This window comes from Glycine soja, chromosome 14 (assembly GCF_004193775.1).
Source record: "Glycine soja cultivar W05 chromosome 14, ASM419377v2, whole genome shotgun sequence".
NCBI classification, from domain to species: Eukaryota; Viridiplantae; Streptophyta; class Magnoliopsida; order Fabales; family Fabaceae; genus Glycine; species Glycine soja.
In genome coordinates this window covers 2490723-2516528 of record NC_041015.1, presented here as the reverse complement: position 1 = coordinate 2516528, position 25806 = coordinate 2490723, and the positions used below count along the sequence as shown (strand labels likewise).

The 25806-nt window shown below is 33.2% G+C and overlaps 3 protein-coding genes across 5 annotated transcripts; 1 reads left to right on the top strand and 2 right to left on the bottom strand.

Moving 5' to 3' along the window:
• Positions 1-4569, bottom strand: LOC114385339 (leucine-rich repeat receptor-like serine/threonine-protein kinase BAM3). Of its 2 annotated transcripts, none has more exons than XM_028345374.1 (2): positions 1711-4568; positions 1-738 (listed from the first exon to the last, which is right to left on the bottom strand). In XM_028345374.1, the coding sequence occupies exons 1-2, from the start codon at positions 4331-4333 to the stop codon at positions 401-403; spliced, it is 2961 nt and encodes a 986-aa protein (XP_028201175.1). In that variant the 5' UTR covers positions 4334-4568; the 3' UTR covers positions 1-400. The 2 variants fall into 2 exon arrangements, with proteins under 2 accessions (XP_028201175.1, XP_028201176.1); XM_028345375.1 differs by having other exon boundaries at positions 537-692; positions 1711-4569.
• An 8660-nt stretch (positions 4570-13229) lies between these two features.
• Positions 13230-18111, top strand: LOC114384957 (DEAD-box ATP-dependent RNA helicase 53, mitochondrial-like). Its single transcript, XM_028344814.1, has 7 exons — positions 13230-13638; positions 13786-13913; positions 14098-14509; positions 14770-14868; positions 15474-15698; positions 16482-16643; positions 17146-18111. Exons 1-7 carry the CDS (start codon positions 13309-13311, stop codon positions 17620-17622), a joined length of 1833 nt encoding a protein of 610 aa, XP_028200615.1. The 5' UTR covers positions 13230-13308; the 3' UTR covers positions 17623-18111.
• Positions 18112-20125: 2014 nt separating this feature from the next.
• Positions 20126-25713, bottom strand: LOC114383461 (N-acetyl-D-glucosamine kinase-like). Of its 2 annotated transcripts, XM_028343141.1 has the most exons (9): positions 25371-25713; positions 24814-24886; positions 24257-24404; positions 23338-23529; positions 22858-22986; positions 21823-21992; positions 21091-21224; positions 20775-20938; positions 20126-20560 (listed from the first exon to the last, which is right to left on the bottom strand). In XM_028343141.1, the coding sequence occupies exons 3-9, from the start codon at positions 24370-24372 to the stop codon at positions 20530-20532; spliced, it is 936 nt and encodes a 311-aa protein (XP_028198942.1). In that variant the 5' UTR covers positions 24373-24404; positions 24814-24886; positions 25371-25713; the 3' UTR covers positions 20126-20529. The 2 variants fall into 2 exon arrangements, with proteins under 2 accessions (XP_028198942.1, XP_028198943.1); XM_028343142.1 differs by lacking the exon at positions 20775-20938 and having other exon boundaries at positions 24814-25712.
• Positions 25714-25806: the final 93 nt, after the last annotated feature.

Sequence of the window (25806 nt, the reverse complement as noted above, 5' to 3'; positions counted from 1 at the left end):
TACTCTGATATGACATCTCCTAGATTTCATTATGCAGGTGATAAATATTTCCTAGAATATTACAAGTAGTAAACGGAAACCAAGGAATCTAACTCCAACCCCCATATATTGTACAGACTCCTGAGGTACTATCAACATTAATTCCCTTTCCCCTTTAGCATCATTGTCCAACTATAGTAAATTTTCCAGTATGCCTACAACATATGCAAGTCTCTTGTTCCCACAACTAAGTGTTAATAAAGAGAAAAAAAAAAACCCCTTTAAAACTCAAATGACAAACTAGTTAGGAAAATTGACATCTTTACCAACCGACAACATTAACACATGCAAGGCACATGTATAGAGTCGGCTTTTTCTTTTATTTGTTCTTTAACTTTTCCTTTGGTTCTTTGGTGGTAGATCACTGCTTTTGGAATGTGTTTGGTTGCTTTGCTTGTGCAAGCATTTCAACCACTTCCCTCATAGTTGGTCGCTCCACACTTTGTTCCTGAACACATAGCATGGCCACAAAGTATATCTGCTTTGCTTCATCTACGGGAATGTGACATAGCCTCTCATCTAGAATCTTCACCACTTTGTCTTTGCTCCAATTTGTTTGCAACTTGGTCCATTGAACAATATCTAGACCTTCTTCACCAAAATTCCCCACTGGCCTTCTCCCTGTTAGTAGTTCTAGCAGCACCACTCCAAAGCTATAGACATCACTTTTCTCATCAACTTTCAATGTGTATGCATATTCTGTTATATATAAATCAAAATCACTACACCATAATAGTTGGCTTTCACATTTAAGCTCAAAAGTTAAAGTAGCTATGCCTACGTATGACAGTACAATAAATGTCATTGTTGAGGAAAAAAGAGTTTGAGTATATAATATAATAATGATGATGATAATGATGGTGATGATGAAAAAGACTGACTAATTAATAGTTTTATAAACAAACAAGGGAAAAGCTTTATTTTTAATTTTCAAGTTAAACCAATTAAATTTGTAAGAAGACAAGTTAGTGGTGCCTTGTGCCTGTAAATTGTTCAATTTTCCTTTTCTGGGGTTTGGAGAAAGTAAATATTAGATCTCAATCTGGTGCCTTGATGAAAGAAGCATATGCTTTTGGTGGCTCTTATAGATATGTTAGTCAAAAAAGGATGGTTGTGATTTGCTTTGGTTTGAATACGGGTTTATGGTTTCAAGGCATGCAAAAGCACAAATCCAGTTAAGGTGAGGAAAAGCAAAAGATTGAAAGATTGAAAGAATTTTCCTTTGTGTTAGTGGAGCCTTCGACCAATCTAGAAATTCACGTACATCCAGGGATAAAATATTTTTGTGCTAACAAAAAACAGAAAAGTATCCAACCCACTGAAATAATCATCTCTGTTGATATCCCTTGACCTTATTAATCCAACCCACTGCAGTTGGCCTAGTAGTGAAAATTTTGGATAATTTGCACAATATTCTAAGTTCAAACTTAACTGTTGTCATTGTGCATAAAAAAAAAAAAAAAAACCCCTTGAGGCCTTGACCTCAATCATTTCACTTGGTCAAATCAATGATCAAAACAATGATATCCGGTGAACCTTTTTTGGGGAGCTAAGCAACAATGTCTCCTAAACTTGGAAGTTAGAGTTTATGTAACCAATATAAATCTACTAGAAGTAGTCATCATTTTGTAGACTAACTGATTTATATATTTAAATATTAAAGTTAAGTACCTGGAGCAATGTAACCATAGGAACCAGCAATGGAAGACATGCACTCTGATGTCCCAGTATCTTGCAAGAACTTGGCAAGTCCAAAATCAGCAACATGAGCCTCAAATTCAGAGTTCAATAATATGTTGTTTGACTTCACATCTCTGTGGATTATCAGAGGGGAACAATCATGGTGCAAATAGCAAAGCCCTTTTGCAGCTTCTGTTGCTATTTTCAGCCTAGTATCCCACTTGAGAAACTCTCCCCTCTTCCCATGCAAGACTTCACCTAAGCTTCCATTTGGCATGTACTCATAAACAAGCAAATTGGTCTCTCTATTTGAACAAAATGCCAGCAACCTCACAATGTACCTGTGCCTGATTCTTCCCAGTGTCCTTATTTCTGCTGAGAGGCCATTATCATGAGAACATCCTTTGTTGATTCCCAAGAGCTTCTTCACAGCTACTTGCTCTCCATTTGGCATTGTTCCATGGTATACAACCCCAGCTCCACCCCTTCCTATGGCATTGCTTTCCTTTATGCACCCTATGATGTCTTCACTTCCAAATTCCAGATTCTGAAATGTTGTGAGCTTCCATGAATTGGAGTGCCTTCTTTGCTTTCTGCTCTTGATAAAGGCCAATGTTGCAAATGCCAATGAACAAGCCAACAGTGCCACTGCAAAGAGAAGCTTATACTTCCCAGGAACTCCAGGTCTTGCACTGCCACTGTCTTGTGACTCCAATACTGCATTTGAAGAGTGTTTACATGGATTCAGATCATATCCACAGAGCTGAGGATTTCCCACAAAGGATGTAGAGTTAAGCACTGAGAATTGCCCCTCCTCAGGTATTGAACCAGAGAAGTCATTGTGAGAAAAATCTGCTGAAGTCAAGCCCTTCATGGCCCCAAGTTCCTTGGGAAGACTTTGGCTTAGGTGGTTCCATGAGACATTGAGATAGTTCATTATGTGAATTTGAGAAAGCTGAACTGGGATAGGGCCTGATAGTTGGTTTTGGCTCAAATCTAAATAGGTGAGCAATAAACAGTTACCTATCTCAGGAGGAATACTACCTGAAAAATTGTTGACACTCATATCCAACTTGAGTATATTTTTCAGCCTCCCTATATCTGGAGGGATTTCTCCTGAGAGTCTATTTCCATGAAGCAGCAGAATTTGTAAGTTGGGAAAGTTTCCAATGGAAATTGGTAGAGAGCCGGATAGGCGATTGTTTGATAGATTCAACTGTCCAAGTTTAGAGGGTGCAGTGCTTGTTTCTTGTGGAAGCCAACCACTGAGGTAATTGTTCTGCAATTCCAAAAGGGCCAACTCAGGCAAGTAAAGAAAACCATTTGGTATCGATCCTGTCAAATAGTTCTGTCCCAAACGAACTCTTTGGAGTGTGTAGCATTGGCCAAGATCAGCAGGCAAAGATCCAAAGAGAAAATTGTTGAGCAGGATCAAAATCCTCAGTCTCCTCCCAAGGCATAGAGATTTAGGCACCAATCCAGTGAGCTTGTTTGTTGACAGGTCAAGCTCATCCAATTTGCCATTCTGGCCAAGCCTTGATGGAATGGCACCTGTGAAGTTGTTCTGCCAAAGCTTCAGCACTTCCAAGTTAGGCAGCTCAGCAATGAAAGGTGGAATTTCACCATGCAACCTGTTGATGAACAAGTTCAAGAGGGTGAGCTTATGAAGGCCTGAGAACTCATTAGGGATGTCTCCTGTGAGCTCATTGTTTGACAAATCAAGACACTTCAGGCTACTCATGTTGCCTAATTGGGGAGGGATTGAGCCACTGAGCTGGTTAGTTTGCAAGAAGAGAGTGTCTAGTTTGATGAGGTTTCCCAACTCAGCTGGAATTGGACCTGTCAAGCCACAGTTTGCAAGGTCAACTTGAGTTAAACTAACCAACTTACCAAACTCAGGAGGGATTCCACCATCAAACTGATTGTAGTATCCCAAGAAAAGCTGTGTCAGGTTAGTGAGATTCCCAAGCTCAGGTGGTATGAGACCCCTCAAATCATTTCCTGCAAGAGACAGAAAGTTGAGCTGAACCATGTCTCCATAGCTTGGAGGGATTTCACCAAAGAAATAGTTCCCGCCAAAATTCAAGCTATTGAGCTTGGGGAGCTGAGTGACACCAAGAGGGAGGGAGCAATTGAACTCATTGTCATAAGCATCAAGCACTTCAAGCTCTCTCAACTGAGAAAATTCCCATCCCATGTCTCCACTGAACGTGTTGCCGGATATGTTGAGGAATCTCAGCAATTCTAGCTTGTGAATTTCACTAGGGAACCCTCCTGAGAAGCCATTACCAGCAAGTGAAACACTCACAAGGCTCCTTAGTCCTGTGATGGAAGGTGAAAGTGTGCCGGAAAGGTTGAAGTTGGATATGTCCAATGACACCACTGACCTATTCTTTTGGTCACACTGAATACCCTCCCAGGTACTGCAAAGGGACATGTAGTTAGACATGTTCCAGCTTCTCAAAGAATCAGTGTTGGCCTCAAAGTCTTGTTTCAGAGAAACCAAGATAGACGCTTGCCTTCTCAAAGACATGGGAAGAGAAGAAACAGAAGCAGGCCAAGTTAAGCACAAAAGGAGGAGTACAAGTACAAGGCCAAGAGTTAGAGTTCCCATTTTTGGGATAACTAGCTTAGAAGTTAAGGATATGCAGTTGGAATAATAACAACAATACCATAGAGTTATGCTGAATATGAAGTAGCAGGTGGTAAGAGAGAGAGAGAGTGTGTGTGAGGAGTGTTATGTGTTGTAATGTTAATGAGCTCAGAGGTAACAGTGTTACAGCATCCTATGTCCTCTTCTCTTTTCCCTCTCTTCTTTTCTCCCTACACAAACATACATACATACACACTACTTTGGTGTCATCTTTAGCTTTTAAAAAGCAAAAGCAGTGTTTGGATAGAAAATGCTTAACCAGGGACCGTTTCACAATCCAGTTAAATTTTATTATTTATTTTTCCTTTTATTTGTATTCTGTCGGTTTTTGAGCCTAGTAGCACCACTTCCTTTAGCTTTTTCTTTCTTTGTTTTTTTTTTTTGTTTATTCATAAACTAATTCCACCAGAGCAGCTGATGAATAAGATTTGGATGATAGGATATAATCTTAGACCATATTACAGATACCAATCATGGGGGAGAATAAATTGATACAATGTGCATGCTGAGTGTACCTTTATTTTTTATTAATTTCTGGATTTTGAAAAAGAGAATGCGGTGGGGTGTCATGAATGAAACTGAATTTTTATTTTAAAAAATGAGAAATAACAACGATTAACCTCTCTCTCTATATATATGGTCATAGAAGCTACCGTACTATATGTCATAAATCATCTATTTCATTTCATAGGCTTAAATTATTGAATAAGGACACCTGAATGATTTGTAGAAAAAAGGCATATCTCTAAGAGACTAACAGAAATTGTATTTATATAATTTCTTTGTGTACAAGAATGGCGTGATAAAATAGTTGATGTGATGAAAATAGATAAAGAAATAACATTGCATGGGTGAATATTAGATATGGCTAGCTTTATGCATGGATGGAGAAAGAAATTTCTGAGCAACATGAAAGAGGTCTATTTTTTATACCTCGTTCATGTTATTCAGCCAATTCGAAATACCATTGATGTGTGATAACACGGTTCATGCTTATATGAAAAGAGAAAACAATTATCAGGGTATCAATTCATGTTAGTAATCAGAACACATTAAAGAAGCACGTGTTGACTTTGGCATGTCCAAAAGTTTATTTAGCGCATCATTCATTTAAAATCAAGGAATCATAAAGAAAAAAGTTGTTTTCAAGTTTGTTATGCTCAATCAGAAGATGAAGTTAGGAATCATCTTTTAAAATCGATCGAGGTCCTTCTCCGCAAATTCCGTCACGAATGATTTAAAAGGAAGAAGAAAAAAAAAGACATAGATGAAAAAGGAAAAGGGAATGAAATTTAAAGTATATGATAGGGTTGATCCTGCCACATTAAAATCTAATTTTAAAGAACTTGGTACCATCAGGATGAGGCCATCAACACACCAATCAATACATGTTAGATCTTAGAAACATATGTTCAATTTCTCTTTCTGGGGTTTTGAGAAAGTAAATCTTAGTTCCCACTTCCCAATCCTAGTCAGCCTGTCCCTAAAAAAATGAAAATGAAATAGGAAAAAAATATTTGCTGTATATGAATTGAGTGGCAGCCAACTCAGACTAGGCATAGATGTAATGAACGACACAATCTTCATGATTTAATAATGAGGACATGAGGATGCAAGAAAGCAACCTAGGTCAGCTCATAAACTCCAACAGTTTAATTTCTTTTTAGGTGGATACCATTGGTCCCCTGGACCCCTTTCTTTCTTTGTATTTAGTTTCCCTTTAAAGTACATTGCTATATATACTATAATAATAACAAAGAAAAATATAAATATTTTTTACACTATCATTTACTCATGAATAATTTTTTATTGATTAACCATATAAAAAAATTATATATACATATATTTTTTTGCTAACCAGATATGATATTAACACGTGTCTTATGCAAGTTAAAATTCGAATCTTAAACTACTGGATTAAGAAACATAAGTCCTATTACTGTATCAATATTATTATTAGTAAAAAAAAAAAAAAACTTTACAATGTATGTTTTTTAAACTGATAACAATAATAATGTTAATAATTTTAAAAGGTACATTGTTCTACAAGGAGCCTCACAGCCTCTTTTTAACCCTCTCACTTTACACCGTAACGTGAAAAAAGAAAAGGCAAAGCCATCGATTCTTCTTTAGAGACCATGTTGGGATCCATCGATTCTTCAAAAATGTATATCTCTCGCTCCAAAATGTGGACCAGTTTGAATCTTTCTTTTTACCATAATTGTATTTTGATGACCAATTGGATCGCAGGGGAAGCTAATATTGGGAGGGTGCTATGGTTGAAATTGAAGGCATGACAATTGGGGCCTCATAGAGTGATTGGAAAACATGCTGGTCCCATTTCTGGGAATTCCTTGTTTTGTTTTGGGGTAGTGGAGTTAGGACCCATTTCTAGCATTAAGCCACTAAAAACAAGTACTTTAGTTTAGGTACACTTTCTGCTTCAGTTGAAGATTTGGAAGATGGTTGTCCTAATCTTGGTTCCAACTGGGTAAGGTTCGTGGCATCATATAATATATAATAAATTCCAAAGTGGTCTAGTCTAACCTGTGCTGCTGTGCAATGGGATAATAATACATATGTATTATTGTTATTTATATATAAGGAGCAAAAACAGCACTGGATACGGGTCTAAATTGAAAAATCACATTTAGACTTTCCTTTCATGCACCTCATGTTTATCTGATATCACCCACTGAGCAAAGGGGTCGTGGCACTGGCCACTGCGGAAGCAGAAGCTAAATAATGGCAGCGATATAGATATGCAGAGAAATCTTATTTGTCCGATGCAAGATTCCTAGTTTACGAGCCCTCTTTATATAGATGGAGATTTACGTGTATCACGTTTAAGATTTTAAATTTTGAAGTAGGGTCTGATTAACTACAATATATATTGATTTTAAAAGAATCACAAGAGAACACAAATTACATAAGATGGACACAAGGACAAAAGTTTATTTTTTTGTTATTTCCTAAGTGATGGGACAATTTGTTGTTCCAAATACAAAATATTTAACAAGTAAAAATAATTATTTTTATTCATAATTTGATAATTATATTTTTTTTCTTTCACCATAATTATTGTCATCACCTTTATCATCGACATCATTATTACTATCATATTTATCATTGTTGTTGACATTACTTTCAATTGTTGTCTCTATTATTATAGTTGTAGTCATCACTTCTATTATTGTTATCGTCATCATTATTGTCACTATCAATTTCTTTTATTGTTGTTATTATTATTACCATTATCTTTATTGGGATCACCATAATTGGTGTCATCATTACGTCATCATTGTTACCATAATTAAAATGTGACAACTTGGTGACTAAATAGGTGAAATAGGATAAGTTATGAGCAAATGGTATAAATTGTGCTTACTAAAAAACAAATATTAAATGCTCTAAAAACTCAAGTTTGAAAATAGAAAAAAAAATGAGAACAAGAATTGAATTTGGCAAGCATGAAATTGCATTAAGAAATTGTGATACTCCCCTTCTGCTTGTGATATTGCCTAATGATCGAACTTTATGGGATATTGAGATGACATAAGAGTCTTTTATTGATTTTTTTCTTTTCTTTGATTTCCCTACCTTGTCATCATAACCTCTAACCCAATTACATCCCTTTAAAGACCTTGTGATTTGCTTGTGTTTATTTGGTTACTAATGGAGATGAGTTTCCTTACCCAACCTATAGTAGGACACTTTGCATTGAGAAGTTGAGTAAAAAGGATTTTATCCTAATACACTTGAGTGAAGTGAGTTGTTTGAAACTTTTAAACACCTAAGTGAACATGTCTGTGTAATCATTAGTTCTGGAGGATGAGCCTCTATTTGAACTTTATTTGATTATTTGAATGTTAATGGTTATCTGTTGCTTTTACTTATACTTAAATTATGATTTCATGAATCTTTGATTAAAAGCTTTTGCTCATGGTAATTGCTTGAGGGCAAACAAAAAAATCTCTAAGTTTGGGGTTGTTTGATGTGTTGCATTTAGTTTTTTAATTGCAAAGCATTTTAGTTAGGATTATTTGCACTATTGGTTGTTTGTGTCTATATTTTTTGTTCATTGCATTTTATTCTTTTTGTCAAACTTATTATGCTGTGGGTGTTTTCATGTGTATAAGAGCCATGTTGACTTGACCTTCAATGCTAAATGAAGTTTTTCTAGTGCATTTGGATTTCAAGATCAAACTTGACCACCGGGAACATGGGCTACAAAGTATCGATTAAGAAGAGAAAAGCCAAGGAAAATCAAAAGCTCGTTCGAGCCATCAATCTCCAAGTGAAAACCCTTCTACAAAGTTTTTCTAAGTTATTTAAAGACAAAGACTACAAATTGTTCAAGCCCAAATACACTAAAAATGCACAAAATAAGAAAATAAGTCATCAACTAAATGGCACACCTGTGCCTAATACATCAATAGCCTGATTAAGAAATAAGGGGTTTGACACGCCCCTTGCCACTAAATGGCTTGATTGCGAAATAAGGGACTTGACATGCTCATGCAAGATGAAACCATTAACAAATAGCTCTATTTTCCTTCCAAATAGGTCCCCGCTGAGCAAGTTTGATCCTGAAAGTCCAACATGCACTAGAAAAGGTCCATTTAGCACCAAAGGTCAAGTCAACATAACTCATGTATACATGAAAACACCCACATCGTAACAAGTTTAACAAAAAGAATAAAATGCAATGCAATAAACAAAAAACAAAGACCTAAACAACAAATAATGCAAATAATCCTAACTAAAATGTTTCATAATTAAAGATTAAACTCAATGCATCACACCACTATTGTTGTTATTGCCAACATCATTTGTCGTCATTGTTACCCCAATTACCATTACTACTGCAATCACTATTAAAATAATTAATATTTTTTTGATCCGCATTAAGATGATTAATATGAATTGTATTAAGATAATCAATGTTAAAAAAGGTAGTATAGAAAATTTCACATTATTTTGATGCGTAATCCAATGACCACCAATAATGCAAAGGATAAAAACTTGTCATATAACTTAAATGTTTGTCTTGTATTATTCTCCTTATACTATACTTTGGTATGTATCATAACACATCTTTATGCCTTGTTTGGTAGAGAGAGAGAAAATATGAAATACTAGATGGAAAAAAATGAATGAATAAAAATGTGTGAGAAATAAAGTATAAATTAAAGGTATTGATTGAAGATAATAAAAAATAAATTAAAAGATAAATAAAGAAATGAGTAAAAATAGTACAAGTGAGTTCCACAATTTTTATAAATGTTTCCACCCTAATCATATCTACCAAACAAGCTAACTTATTTCAATCTCTTCCCGTCCTCTCTAATTTTCTCTATCAAATAGTCGTAATATCATCCATTTACGTACTTTGAAACACTAATACATATAATTACACAAAATGTTACATGTTTCACAAACTAACAAAAATGTTACATGTTTCATAAACTATTTTAATTAGTTTAGTAATTTATAACTTATTTGGCTAGATTATAATTTTATTTGACTAAAGTAAACAGGTTTATCTATCATAGAGATAGTTTCATTCAAACTTAACAACAACAATTTGGATATCATAATGAACCCAATACTTATTTTTCATGATGTATTTATGGATTGGAGTTTAATTAGTTTGGTTAAATAGTTTTGGGGGTTGAATATGATCATAATCATTTTTTTCTTAAACCCTAGACTATTTAACCCAATTTCTTAAGAGAAAAAAAATGTTATGTGTGGACAATGTAAAGAGTTTTATACAGTCATCCAATCACAATCCATCGTGTATGGTAAGTTTGTTAACTTTTAAAATAGTTGTCTTAAAGTAATTCAAATAATGATTGGTAATTAAATGATAATCCAAAACTATTTTATATTATCATTACATAAGCATTAAACTCATTTCTTAAACCTTTTTAACATGTAGTTTCATGACTAAACTTTGTAAAGCTTTATTAATTATTGACTTAAATATATTTTTGGTACTTGTAAGTTGACATTTTTTCATTTTTGATCCTTATAAGTTTATTTTTCTAATTTTAATCTCAGTTGACATCTTTTCAATCTTGATTTCGGTAAGTTTTTTTTTTGTTCGATTTTAGTCGTTGTAAGTTTGTGTTTTTTTTTTCAATTTTAGTCCTTTTAACTTTAAGATTCTAACGCTTTCATTTATAGTCCTCATAAGTTCATGCTTATAGAGTCCAAAATGAAAAAATGTGAACTTAACGTGGATTGAAAATGAACAAAATATCTTATAAAGACCAAAATTTAAAATACACAAACTTACAGGAACTAAAATTATAAAAAAAATCTTAGAAGAACAAAAAATAAATGCTAACTTAGTATAACAAAAAATATATTTAAACCTTAATTGTAACTTTAGCCCATGAATTTTCCATCCATTCCACAAGATTTTTTTTTAAAAAAATAAAAAAATAGTTGAACCTGGATAGATTTTATGACTAAAGTACTTATTAAAAACTCTAATATATTGTCTCCTATAATATAATACTATTTTTATTTAAAAATAATTTTAATATTATACTGTTCATTTTAATTATTCCATTATTTACATAATTTATTTATATTTTAATAAAATTTATTTTTTAAAAAATTATAAGAGTTCAAAATTAATTAAAAACTAAAATATGATTATTTAAAAGTATTTTTTTTGTTAGCTATGTTATTTCTAGAAACAATAGACCAGAACAAGATATTTTAAATTTGTGAGACTAAAATGGAATTTTAACATATTTTAAAAAACTACAACCACATGCTAATGCTACTAACTTAAAATATGTCATATAACTTATAAATTAGAAGCTACATAGTTGTTTTTCAATTTTATCTATAAATTTATAATCGATAACTTTTTATCTTCTATTAATACTCTTACTTTCAATAAAATATTGTTACAAGCTTAATCATTTAACTTTTGAATAGCATATTTTTCTTTGGTAATATATAATGATATGAAAAAATATGTATACATGCTCCACAATAATTAAATAAGAAAGACATAAGTAATGATATTAAAATAAAATCCTATCCCATGCTTCAAAGAACTTAATTATTTATCAAATGTGTTGAATCTTGTTAATTTATTTTTTATAGACTAATTTTAAGTTTGAATGTTTTTTAAACACTCATAAAATTATTTTAAATCTTATAAACTTATAAGGTTCTTTTAAATCTTAAAATTTAATGGTATAAATCTTTTAAAATTCAAACTATAAAATCTTAATCATAAAAATATTTTAAAAAAATTATATAAGTTATTATATTTTTCCAAGTCCTTCAAATTTCCCAAGAACTGTTTATGCTAAATTTAAAATCCTAATCTAATACGATCTAATGTAAAGCGTGTCATTAGTGTATTTCTGTAATAGTATATTTTTAAATTTATAATTTTCACATATTTAAAATGGGACATATTCTTATTATGTGTGTGTGGTTTTTTTTTTTTTTTAAGTGAGACAAATATTTTTAATAAAAAACACTTATAAGTTATTATCGTGCATGTTACAAACGAAGGTCGTGCAACCTCTACCAACGTGGCTACCGATGTCTACCCATTTTTTTTTTTCTAAAATGTATTTTTCATTTTCTCAAAATTTTTGGTATTAATTTTTTTCACAAAATTAAAATGTATTATTTTTTATTTTGAGTAAATCCAAACTTAAGATAATAAATTTTTACATTATTTTTTATATTAATTATGCATATAACTGATATAAAATATGACTTTTTTTATTTAAAAAAAACATTTTAATTTTATAAGGATGAAAAATATATTAAAATTTTATATGAATAAATAATAAATATTTTAATATTTATGATGATAAAAAATATATTTTAACTTTTTTTTAAGAGATCGTAGTCCATCTGATTCATTGAAATTTGAGGATTTTTTTTTATATATAATAATAATAATAATAACTTCATTTTCACTGCTGTTTAGTGGGCTGGATGTGACGTGAATACGGATTATTGGGTCTAGTGATGGCCTTTGTTATTTGCACCCTGTCTCGCTAAGTCCACACACTATTATTGTTGATTTTTTTTTTATGAAAATACTTTTGTTTAAAACATGTTTCCATTGTGTATTTAGGAGTGTGTCACTCAGCACAATATTCTGTATTGCAACATCAACTGTTGTGAAAACTGGCATGTCAGATTCCTAAACCACATGGCAAATTATTGGGCTGCAACGTTATTATTGTTTCATTAATTAATATTATTACTTGAGGATAAAGATTAAAATCAAAGGTATTAAATTTTACATAGCCTAAAACAAATAAAAAATTTAAAGGATAAAGGATCAAATCAAGATAATTATATTATGGATGGATCAAAAATCTTATTGAAGCTTTTTTTTCTTATGTGAAATTTGTCTTATTAGAATTATCTACACATAAATATAAAAATTAACTAATGTTGAAACCAAAGTTAGATATAAACAAAATGAAAATTACGTAATTATTTTTATGTATAATATCATATTCGTTTCTAATTCCTCATGCGATTCATCTTTCACATGATTTTGGTTCTCATTATTTTTATATAAATAAATCTAAAGTAAGTTTTATCTCTTGAATAAATTGAAAAAAAAGTTAAAATAGTGCTAGAAAAATGATAAATTTTGTTGAAAGGCTAGCATGTTGTTAATTAAATAAATAATAGAAATTATTACTATTATTATTTTAATTTAGGGACTAATTTTAAAATAAATAAATCAAGAAACACAAATTCATCTCTAAAAAAAATGCAATAGGCGCACGGGAGCAGTAAGAAGACTCGCACACAGAAGATTGTTCCACCCGCCTAATATCTCCTCCATTTCCATATTCTATTCTCATAAAACCCTAAACCCCGAATTGCAGTGTGTAGGGTTTCCGTTTCCATATTCTCACCACACCATGTTAACCGCAATCCTCAGAAGAACCTGTTCCACTCTCTCAAGGCGCGGTTTCCCCGCTGCCTTAATCTCCGCCTCCACCGCCGGAAACCACTTCCGGCCACCCTCCGCGGCCTTTATTTCCAGAACCTTCCACTCCAACACTGGCCCCTTGAATTTCCGCTCCTCTTCATGTCACCGCGCAGAATACGCCGTCGACGATTTCCCTTACGAAGAAGGCTCCAAAGGGAACGCCGCCGACGAAGGCCTCGAGATCGCGAAGCTCGGAATTTCTGAGGATATTGTCTCCGCTTTGGCCAAGAAAGGCATCACCAAGCTCTTCCCCATTCAGGTCCGCTTTGCTTCCTAGAGTTTTCTCGTCGGTGCATAATATGATCCATGGTTGATAATTAACTCTGTGTAGTTTAGACTTTAGACGTTTAGTAACTTTGAGCTTCTGTTAATTTTTTAATTAATTAATTATTTTGTTAAATTGTAGAGGGCTGTGTTGGAACCTGCTATGCAAGGTCGTGATATGATTGGTCGAGCTAGAACTGGAACTGGGAAGACTCTTGCTTTTGGGATACCCATCATGGATAAGATCATTCAGTTTAATGCTAAGCATGGGTTAGTTCTATTCTTTTTTTTAATGATATCGTGATGCTTATGTTTCGCTATCACTTGAATTTGTAACTTGTTTCTCTGCGTGAGTTAAAGGTGGACTAGGCAATTGCTATTGGTGTGAATGAAATCATGGAAAATATTGATTTGTTTTTTAACTGTGCAAGTTTTTTTGTGGTTGATGTGGCAGGCGGGGGAGGGATCCTTTGGCTTTGGTTTTGGCTCCGACCAGAGAGCTTGCTCGACAGGTTGAAACGGAGTTCTGTGAGTCGGCACCTAATTTGGATACAATTTGTGTTTATGGGGGTACACCCATCTCTCGGCAGATGAGGGAACTTGATTATGGGGTTGATATTGCTGTGGGAACACCTGGTCGGATTATTGACCTTCTCAACAGAGGTGCTCTAAATTTGAAGGATGTTCAGTTTGTTGTTCTTGATGAAGCTGATCAGATGCTTCAGGTGGGCTTTCAGGAAGACGTGGAGAAGATCTTGGAGAGGTTGCCCCCAAAACGTCAGACTCTTATGTTCTCTGCAACAATGCCATCTTGGATAAAGCAGATTTCGCGCAATTACCTGAATAATCCCCTGACCATTGATCTTGTGAGTATAAAGTTCTATTTTAGGGTATTGGAGAATGCCTTTAAGCTGTTGTAATTCCGAGATATCGTTTAGTTAACTGGAATATGACTCCTCTAAAAAAATATAATGTAGAAACGCATCCTAGTAGATTAAGTTGTAGGGCACATGAACCTCATTGAGAAATAAGTTTATTATATCTAAATGTACATATAGTTTGTGCATGTGTGCGCAAGTGAGCACATGGTAGTTACTTTTTAATTGGAAACTTATTGGTGCTGTAGGTTGGAGATTCTGATCAGAAGTTGGCAGATGGAATTTCACTGTACTCCATTGCAACTGATTTGTATGTTAAAGCGGGAATTCTTGCTCCTCTAATAACGGTATGCCTTCTGAAACCATTATTTCTTGATTGCTAGTTCTTCTGATTAATGATTGTTACTATCATTTCTGTTTCATAAGAAGTAGGTTTTGAAAAAAATTATTATGTTATTTTTCTTGGCCCAATGGTAGTAGGGTTGGTGCCTTCTGACTCGAAGGTCACAGGTACAAATTCTAGAAACAGCCTTTCCGCTTGAGGCAGTAAGGCTGTGTACATCTACACTCCTTAGACCCAACTAGGTATAGCCTTGTGCACTGGGTCACCCCTTTTATATATTTTTAAGGGTTTACTATCTTTTTAGTTCCTAAACTTTATAGGATTTCTGTTTTTAATCCCTGAACATTTTTTACTGCTTTTAGTCCCTCAATTTTTTTCCGTCCCGACTTTTAGTAAAAATAAGGACGGAAAAATGTTAAGTGACTAAAAGTAAGGACAGGAAAAAGTCAATGGACGTTGACCAGTCAAAAAAAAGTTCAGGACTAAACAAAAATCCTAAAAAGTTTAGGGACTAAAAAGATAGTAAACCCTATTTTTATTTAGAAAAACTAGTTAAGGAAACTTCTTGCTGGATTTTTTTTTGTCTCCTAAAGATATATCCTTTGTTAGGAACATGCAAAAGGAGGAAAGTGCATTGTTTTCACTCAAACAAAACGTGATGCTGATCGATTATCATATACCATGGCAAGAAGTGTTAAATGTGAGGCTTTGCATGGAGACATATCACAAGCTCAGAGGGAGAAAACTCTTGCTGGCTTCAGAAATGGCCATTTCAATGTTTTAGTGGCAACTGATGTTGCCTCACGTGGGCTTGATATACCAAATGTTGATCTTGTGAGTTGTTTTATTTCTTTGAAATAGTTAAGTCGGCTGATCCATTGGAATTGTGCTTATTGTTAATTGAATTGCAAGAAAACTCTTATTTTTCCATGATTTTTCTGCTGCATATCAGTTATTATTACCGTTTTCTTCTCAATATATCTGAGATATTAATTACTTATGTAAGGACAAGGTATGCATATGATAACTCACTTGTCTCTGATTGATTACTTTTTAGAATGTTCTCTAATTAGAGTGGGATTCTCTACATTTCCGACTTGCATTTATTTTCATTAGATGTTCTGGCCATAGCTAGTATGTTTTTGAAATCAATGAATAGCTTCTGATATTTATGATGCTGCATTTCCTCCTAATTTTTTGAGCAAATTTGCTTTACAAAACAAATGATGCATTTTCAAAACTGGGCTTTACTCTTTCTGTGTATTGATGATATTATTAGGTATGTTTCCATATAGAACAACATATTTTAGCATCTGATTGTTCATTCTTATCTGCTTTCAGAGCTTTAAATGTTCGTTCATACTTTTTAGCAATGCAGCAATGCTTTAGGTGTATTCTTGCCACTGTTCTGTTTGTGGTTCTATAAATTTAGGACCTCAGATTTTATTTTGTTGCTTGATGTGTTATTGTTTTGTCTTTTGTGGTCTTTATCAATGTTCTATGCTTTACTTTGTTTAATATGTCATGTGCGTATGCAAATACTTTCATATAGAAAATATTGTTACCGTGTTATTCTATTTTTTATATGTGAAGTTTTAACTTGGTTTCCTTCTATAGGTAATACATTATGATCTTCCCAACAATTCAGAGATATTTGTTCATCGTTCTGGACGAACAGGTCGTGCTGGTAAGAAAGGAACTGCTATTCTTGTGTATACAGAAGATCAATCGAGGGCTGTTAAGCTTATTGAGCGTGATGTGGGCAGTAGATTTACAGAGGTGATCTCCTGGCATCCTATCAATTTCTGCCCTTATTACTGGAAGTTGTAGCTTGTTAATTAGTAATTTTCTCGTGATTGAAATTGAGGATAATCTATTTTTAATTACTAACAAGGATAGCACAACCTCCTGCCTTAAATCCCATCCTACCTGTTGAGATTTAAACCTGTGAAATCCCAAGTTATAGCAGTTGATGTTGAACAATTAGAGTTCCCATATAGAGACTTGCCCAAATAGTTTATTATTAGTTTGCGAGTCAGGTTGGCAGGTTACAACTAATACTGGTAAAACTTGAGTTACTGAAAATCTTAATTTTCTTTAGTATTATTGTATATCTAAGCTGCCAGTGAACTACTATCCAACAGTTATTACTTATTACTACTGTTTTTTTTATACTGTGATGTTTGCTCTCGTGCTAATTAAATTATAGGACAGTATTATTTATTTATTTATATATAATGATTAATTGATTGCTTTTTATTCATATATTCATGTTTATCAGCTACCACGTATTGCTGTTGATAGTGCATCAGTGGACATGGTTGGTGGCATGGGTGGTGGGCGATTTGGTTCTTTCGGAGGTACCAGGGATCGTCGATATGGTGATACGGGTTTTGGATCTGGCCGTTCTGGGGGCTACAGTAACCCTGGTTCTGGCCGCTCTAGCTTTGGAAATTCTGGTGAAAGGTTTGGTGGACAGAATTATAATCGTTTTGGTTCTGGTAATTCATCTGGTGAAATGAATAGATATGGTGGACCAAGCTCTGGTCGTTTTGGATCATCTGGTGGCTATGGTTCAGGTCAATCAGGAAGTAGATCAGGTGGATCATCCAGTGGGTCTAGGTTTAGTCGCTCGGATGATTTTGGGGGATTTGGTGGTTCAGATCGCTCAGGTGGTTTTGGAGATTTTGGCTCAGGTGAGCCTAGTGGCTTTGGTGGTTCTCGTGGTAGTAATCAGAACAATAGAAGACCTTTTTAACTTAATTAACATATATATAAAAAAATGCACCATCCTTATTTATGGTGGCTTAGTTCTTGTAGAGTTTGCTTCTGTCATTTCCTCTAAAACTTATAGGTTTCTTGGCTAATCCTTGTATTACTAAGGATTTTAGAAGACAAAAGTTCTACGGCCATTGGATTTTTCTTTTCTTTTCTGGGACTTTTGGCCCAGTCTCAGCTGTGTATTGTTCTTTTTGAAACTTTTATAAAAAAAGAAAAAAGGGAGGGCTGTATTCTGCGGCTTCCATCATCTGCCATGGCACATTACTTGTCTCTATGGGCATTACATCAGCACGGATAGTTTTAAAGAGGCAGCTGTATTTATATTTATGTTCCTTACAGTAGTAGTAGTTAAGGGAAGATCAAATGTCTTGGTAACCTGTAGTGTAGGGTGCTTTGCTGTTTTACTTTATACTAAAAATCTATTATGCAAGAAAATTCTCATCCAATATGTAATTTTGGTTATCAACAATTTGTTTTTCGCCCCTTCACCCTTGGTTACTTAAGGGGTTTGATTAAATAATTTGGGAATCACGTTGTTTAAATCCTGCCTTTCCTGCTGTTCGTATTTTGCCCAACAGTTGCTAGATTTCGTTGATCAACTAGGAAGTAATGAAATGTCTATAAAAATTAAAAAAAAAAAAAAACAGCAACAGGTAGCGGAAGGAGCATTATGAGCATTAACCCTGTACGTGAGAAAAAAGGAGGAAAGAATTGTAGAAATTTTACAAGTTTCATTGTTTGGTTGAAGATTGAAGGGAAAGTAGAAAATGTTGACTTTTAAAAATTCCATTTATTTTTCAATTTTTCTTTCCAGTTTAAAATTTTATTTTATTTTTCTCTTTCTTTCCTGTCATTTGAACGAAGGGTAAATGTTAGGGGAGTAATTCCTTATGCTTGGATTGGTGTTGCTTAATTAATTTTGAATTAAATTAATTTTGTAAAATTAATTTTGATTAAAATTGATTTTGAAGTGACGTGATTTATGTCTGAATTTTTTATTATAAGTTAGAAATAAAATTTAGTATTAAATTTTAGATTTAATATAAATGTTGTTTAAAGTTTTTTTAACTTAAAATTAATTTTGAAATTTTCTCCATGAAATCAAATATATAAAAATGTATTTAAAATTAATTTTAAATTCAGAATTAATTTTTACACGTTGAATCAAACACACACTTAGTCTAGCACTAAAGAAATACAATTCCATCGGATTTAAAAGATTTCAAACTCATTTTATCTTTTATGTTTTGGATTAGAATTTTTTGCATTATTAATATTCATATTTTTATATTTTTAATACTTTTTTAGAATGATAATATTATATGACGGGATGATTTAACCTAAAGTAACTGATTTCATGGGGTTTAGTTAGAGTACAAAAAGATTTTCATTCATTGCTAAATGGGATGATTTAACGTAAAGTAACCCCTACTTCTTCGGATTTTTTTTTATAAAAAAAGTAAATGTTTTATAATCCTAGCATATATTTAATACATTTTAAGTTGTTAAATATTATTATTTTCTGAATAACTTGTATATGACGTTTAGAAATTTCTAGAATTCTAATATTTCAGGATGCCTTTTCTTAAAATATAGTTTTTGAAAATAAAGTTTTCAAAACCAAATGTTAAAATTAATCTGAAGATAAACTTTATTAAAAATAATGAAAGTATTTTTTTCTATTCCAATTTCTTTCGCAGCCCATTCTTTTTTGTTATCCCGTATGATCTCCTTCACATAAATTTAATGATTGTCAGACAATACTTAAGTGCGCGAACTACATTCTAATAATCACTTCAGTAAACATGCCAACATTTTAAATTTAAGTAATTCCTTTTCAAATAAATTAAATAGAAACTAGTTTCAAACAAATTTTAACTAAAGTAAATTTAGCTTAAAATTGATTATAAACAATCTCAATTTATAATTTTTTAATGTATTTTTACATATTATTACCAATTTTGAGAATTTTAACTAAAGTAAATTTAGCTTAAAATTGATTATAAACAATCTCAATTTATAATTTTTTAATGTATTTTTACATATAGTTACCAATTTTGAGAATTTTAACTAAAGTAAATTTAGCTTAAAATTGATTATAAACTATCTCAATTTATAATTTTAATGTATTTTTACATATTATTACCAATTTTGAGAATTGGTAAACCTCTCCACATAGTCTTTACACACCTTAAATAATAGGCATATAAAAAATCTTAGAACGTGGATTAAAGCTTAATCACCCCTCAAACCTTAGACTTGATGCATGAATAACATAATAGATAATCTTTAAATAGATCTAGGATAAATTCTGATATGATCTTAGAATATGATTTTGAATTTAAGTCAACCCCAAAAGTCAGCTTATATATAGGGTAAAAATTATCTCTTATTTATATATTTTATCTTACATCTTATTTCTAGTCAATGTAGGACTTCAATTTTTTCTAATAAAAAAAAAACATTAAGATAAAGCCACGTTCCCTGGAATCACATTATACACGATTCCATTAACTGCCAAATTGCTAATCTTGATTCTCTAACAACAATTAATGATAATAAAAAAATAGCAGTTATACGACAATGAAGACACTTCTCTATTGTGTTTTATGCCACTATAAATTATTATATGACCTTAAGGCAGTGAAGGGGAACTAAGCCTTAGCACGTGCCATGAACTAAAATAAACAGATTTTGGATGGTACATACACTACATGGCGTATCATAGGTATTCACACTTTCGTCATTGTGTAATATACACTTTTAATCATCAAGAATTGCAAGTTGTCGTTTTCTTTTTCTTTCTATTTTTATTTTTTCCTCTCATATTCCACTTTCATCAATTGTCAGCCTTTGTCACATTCTTTCATTAAAAAATTCCAAGCTAACCATCCCGCACCAACAGCAGGCTCCACCTGTTGTGCAATAAACCAAAGATGTTAAAAATTGATTATTCATATTTAAAGAACATTTGAAAATTGATTATTAATGTCTGGAGCCATAATTTTAGTGGATGTTCTACAGAAAGTTGTTAAATTCCAAACAATATCTCTTCTAATTTCAAAATGTCAAATAGTTACCAAATAGAATTTACAGAAGAAGAAAAAAAGTAATTCTATTACCACTCACTTTTTCCCAAGCATGATTCCCAAGATTCCTCCATAATCAGTTTTTTTTTTTGTTACTTCTGTAGTTTTCCCTTTGTCACTTAGTGATGAGGGAACAAAAAAAACGGAACAATAATTGTTGACCTTCTCTTTTGTAACTAGTAACCAGAATGCATTAAATATAATCTGAATAACAGGGAAATGAGATTTGATCTTTTATGCAATTGTCTTAAAAAATGGTTACCAACATCTAAGGAAGGGAAGTGCACCATAAAAAAAGGCTGTACTAGAAATATAAAAGGCTACCTACAAAATTAAATGAGAAAAAAAATGCTGACCTTAGGTCTAATGGGAATTACCCCAGAAAAGCATATGGAAATGCAGTTCATTACTTCTTTTCCTATATCCCACCTCCTCCTATTTGCTTCAAGAACACCGCCAACCATAACAAGGGGAAAGGCACTCTTTCCATCTTCCAAAATTACAGACTACCAGTCAATGCACAATATTCATAACAGATGGAGAAAAGATCAAGAACCCGTGTTAATGATCCAAGGGTTTATGCCAAAGAATCTTTTATATTTTATAAGAATGTTCTAGAGGCCAACTCAACTAGTTCATATTTAGATCACATTATCAATACAAGATACTCTTAATTGTGCAAACAGCAAATCAATAAATTTGACTAAGAACAACGTTAAGATCCACATGCAATTGCAACATCCAGAGAACATATAATAATGTTTTATTGTCAGGTACACAAAATGCAGAAGAAAATGTTTTTCTCTATATCTATTATCTACAGTTTGAGAAATTCAGGGAAGCCCTGACCATCCCAAACATTATGAATGTCAGTTCAGCTTTCCAGCAATTCAACCTAAAACCAAATTGTTATCTCAGACCAGTTACATCACAAGTTTTATAACTATTTTCAGCATGTTACGTACATAATACATGAAATTCTACACTACACAACAAGACTTACAACATATATTTTTAATGGATATCTACCTATTATGAGTATAAATAATTTATGCACTAAAAAGAGATTTATTAAAATAGCACCTAACCTTCACCACACAATCCAAGTCTCTCTACAACAGCTTTGACACTTGAAGCTAGCTCTTGTACAGAATCTAGCAAGATCTTGTTTGCAACCTCATCCCCAGCCTCTGCACAGGTCACTACAACTGGAACAAGTGCAGCAATGCGGGCCCAAGGGAAATCTGCATAGGTCCACCTGAGCATAGCATGTAATGGAATAAAATCAAATTACATTGAGAAAATTACTTCCAACTTAAAATTTCTCATTTTTGAAATATATAAACTCAACTTACTTGCATTTTTAGAGTGAATAGACAAGGGACTAACTGACTGTCATTTTTTCTCTATGAAGTGCACAAAAATGGGATTAAAGAGCAAGTATAATGAATTAACAATCCCCAAAGCTTAAGCAGTTAGGTGAAGACACATGAATACATTTATATTACATCATTTCTAGCATGCTTCCTCCTGCAAGCAATGTTGTCAAAATTGCCAGACCACCCCCCTCCGGAATTTTTGCTTCTCTCATTCATGTGCTACTCTCTCAGTCTCTCCCTCTTTGTACTCTTGAATCTCTCTTGCTCCCTCACTTATTGATCTTTCTCTCTACTCTCTGCTTTCTGTTTTCATGTTCTGACTTTGGCCTTCTCTGTTCTTACCCGACTACATTCTGGTCTCTGCCTTGGATTCTGACCTCGGTCTTCGCAGTATCTACCTTGTGTTCTGACTTCAGTCACCTGAGACTTCATTCTGGTCTATCTCTCTGTTCTCTGTGTTTTAATACTTTCAGTATTTATTATGACTTGTATGTGAACTTATAGGTATTTATTTTCAATTTAAGTTGTTATTACAAGAATAAGGGTGGAACAGATCAAACTCTAAACTACTTGGTCATAGAGGCTTTGATACTGTGTTGGAACCAACAATTCTAAAATATTAAGCTGTAAGGTGAAGACACCAATGGTTTTTTGTTACATCTCAAACAGTAAGATTTCAATATACTAGTTATTTACTTCACCAAATATGTATGAAAAGAACAACTATACAACTAGCATATATACCCGATTAATGCTTCTGTGGAAGAAAGACCAAGCGTTTGTAAAATACTACTTGTAAGCATTGTACTTGGGCCACGACCATCATGGGCTCTTACTACTGCAGTTAGTCCATGCGCAGCTATTCCATATCCACTGCAAATAAAAGCAAACTTTCAATCAAGCAATGGTTGGAATCAAGTTGAACATTGAAATAAAGACCTTCCCCAAGGCTCTTTTTGATAGATGTCCTCATCATATTATGAGTGATGTCAATATATAAGATACAGAAAGAAAGAGCCTTTAAGAAAACTAAGGACAGATAAATTTACAAACTCAAAGCCCTTTTCCAGCTAATGGAATTCTTGGTCTCCATATTCCACCTTCACCATAAGCTCATTTTGGGGGCTAAAAAGTATAGAGGGTGTGTTACAGAAGAAATGCAACGAGGTAGAGAAACCGAGGGGAGTGATCATCATAGCCAAAGAAATAGTAGCAACGGATTACCTGCCCCAGTCCCCTAAGACAGGTCCAGCACCTGCAGCCCTTGCTTCTTTTCCATCCTCAGTAAACCCATATGCAATGCTCCCTGTGCCAGCAATTAATACACAACCATGAACTTTACCCATTGTTCCACTTGCTAGAGCAGCCACAGCATCATTCCGAACATATAATCTCACATGGCTTGGGAATATATCCCTGTTTAGATCAGGTCACAACATACTTCAATCTCTAAAATAACCAAGAAACTATAATGGAGATAAAATGAAACAGCATACTTAAAGAATTGAACCAGAAAAGTGTACAAATAAGCTAAAATTTAATTAAGTTTAAATACTGTATAGAGTTCCCTAATTTTATTGTGGTACTTGCTTCAATATATTACACATACTGCTTCAGCAAATTAAAAAAATGAAGAAATCCAGCATCATTCAATCTTATATAAAATTGAAAAAATGGAGTAAAACTTGTTATACAGGTAGACTTTAAAACAGCAGAGGTTACATTATCACTTTCCTTTACAGAAGTTGAGTGCTGTAATGATAGGATTAATTCAGTTTATGGACCGTATTTTTGTATTTAGGAAGAAAATTCTTTATCCTAATATTATGACAAATAACTTAAGAATTAAGACCCAGTTGTATGAATCAGAATTATCAACAACATTGAATCCACCGACTCCATATAATAGGGTACTATTGGAAGAGGTATTTCCTATCCCTCAGCAATTCAACATATTACAAAAAGTATCAGATCATCTCTCATTAAAGACAAAAAACACAGTACATTCATCACTTAAAAAAAGTAACAGATAATAAAATAAATAAATTTGTTTAGTTTCTTCCAACAGCAAAAGAGAAAAAATATCATGATATACTTATTATCCAAAAATAATAGAAGATACACTTAAGTAAAGCTTAGCAACCTAAGCCAACCGAGAATTCTTTGTTGATCTGTTGGATGGTTAACACCAGATACAGCCAAACAAACTGCTTGGACAAAAGATCGTTTTGAACCACACTTTGAAAGGGCATCTGCCATAACCTGCTCTATCGTTTCCCTTGCAGCAATTTCTGTAGAAGTGATTAATGTAACAACTAATAAGAACAATATCCTTGAAATAAGATCTTCACTCTATTATGACAGGTATAATTCTTTAAAACTGTTTAAGACATCAAAATTTGTTTGTTGTTTATGCACAAATTTAACACACAAAAACGAGCCAATGGAGATGCTACAGATGTTCCAGACAACAAACATAAGTTATCAGCAAATTTAGTTTTTTTGAGGAGAGGAGGATGGTTAAAATAAGAAATTCATTATTGTGAAATAAGGGAGAGAGCAAAGAGTGGAGATAACAAAAAAGGCACATCTAAAGACAAAAATACTGTTGCCAAAACTTCTTTAGAATGCCAGATAGAAAATCCTATCACAAGTATGTACCTTTTAAAGACATTTAACAACTCAAACCAAAAAAAGTACCATAAGATTGCAGCTTTTCCTAAACCATCAATCTCCAACAGCTTAGTTGTAGGCCATAATCTTCCGTGATTACCTTACATCAATAAAAGATTTGGCATCATAATATAACAAAATACCTACTTCCTCCGGTACAAGATATGTTTTGTTCGCCAAATTGTCTAAAAGCCATAAGCAACATCTTCCTAAGGTATGCAAAGTCAAATGTATATCCAAATCAAGGGGTCTCTCTTATCCTCCCTGTTGTCCCCAACCCACAAAGAAAGGGAATTGAAAAACACACACACTGAACCAACCAGGATGTTAATGCAAACAGAATCATTCAAAATGCCCAAACCCACTAAACATACTAAAACCCAACACCATTGTGATTGGAGCATCCAGCAACAGCCCTTGCAAGGATAGGGAGAGATTAGAGCTGAGAGTGAGAAAAGGGTATCATGGGCATGCAAATGCAGACAGTGGAGGTGGTTCCACCATCCAAGCCCAACAAGACACCAGTGCCACCATCTGAGACACCCATGTCATCCTCATACTCCTAGATTTCACCATTCCTGTACCTCTTCATCCCTGCTGCATCAAGGACCTCCTGATCCTTCTCCTCCTCATTCTCCGGCGTCATCTTTCTATTTCAAAATCTGAGGAGAGAGAGAAACCCAACGTTGACGGGAGAGAACGGACAAAGATGGGAGAATGAGAACAAAAGAGAAAAGGACTATCAAAGTCTGAATTTTTAATGATGGGTCTCGTTTTAAATATGCTAAAGTTTCAAACTTGGACGGACACTGCAACAACCACTCTCACTCTCTCTTTATCTCCTTTCGTAGGATTTTGATATCTTCAGCTGCAAAACATAACTAGAAAAGAGAAACAGAATAGAGAGTTGAGATTGTTTTTTTGCAGTTTCTGATCCGGGTTAGTGCTAAATATTTCTTATTGCTGATGTATTTATGATGAAAATGACATAACTTTCTTAATCTAAAAAAAATATTTATT

Bases quoted from the DNA above. Each gene is read 5' to 3' on its own strand.
- LOC114385339 (XM_028345374.1), bottom strand. From the start codon at position 4,333: ATGGGAACTCTAACTCTTGGCCTTGTACTTGTACTCCTCCTTTTGTGC. The intron at 739-1,710 runs GTACTTAACTTT...TATATATAACAG, and splicing joins CTATGGTTACATTGCTCCAG to AATATGCATACACATTGAAA.
- LOC114384957 (XM_028344814.1), top strand. From the start codon at position 13,309: ATGTTAACCGCAATCCTCAGAAGAACCTGTTCCACTCTCTCAAGGCGC. The intron at 13,639-13,785 runs GTCCGCTTTGCT...GTTAAATTGTAG, and splicing joins CCAAGCTCTTCCCCATTCAG to AGGGCTGTGTTGGAACCTGC. The intron at 15,699-16,481 runs GTGAGTTGTTTT...TTCCTTCTATAG, and splicing joins ATATACCAAATGTTGATCTT to GTAATACATTATGATCTTCC.
- LOC114383461 (XM_028343141.1), bottom strand. From the start codon at position 24,372: ATGGCAGATGCCCTTTCAAAGTGTGGTTCAAAACGATCTTTTGTCCAA. The intron at 21,225-21,822 runs GTTAGGTGCTAT...TAATTTTGGAAG, and splicing joins ACTTGGATTGTGTGGTGAAG to ATGGAAAGAGTGCCTTTCCC. The intron at 20,939-21,090 runs GTCAGCATTTTT...CCTGTTATTCAG, and splicing joins TAATTCCCATTAGACCTAAG to ATTATATTTAATGCATTCTG.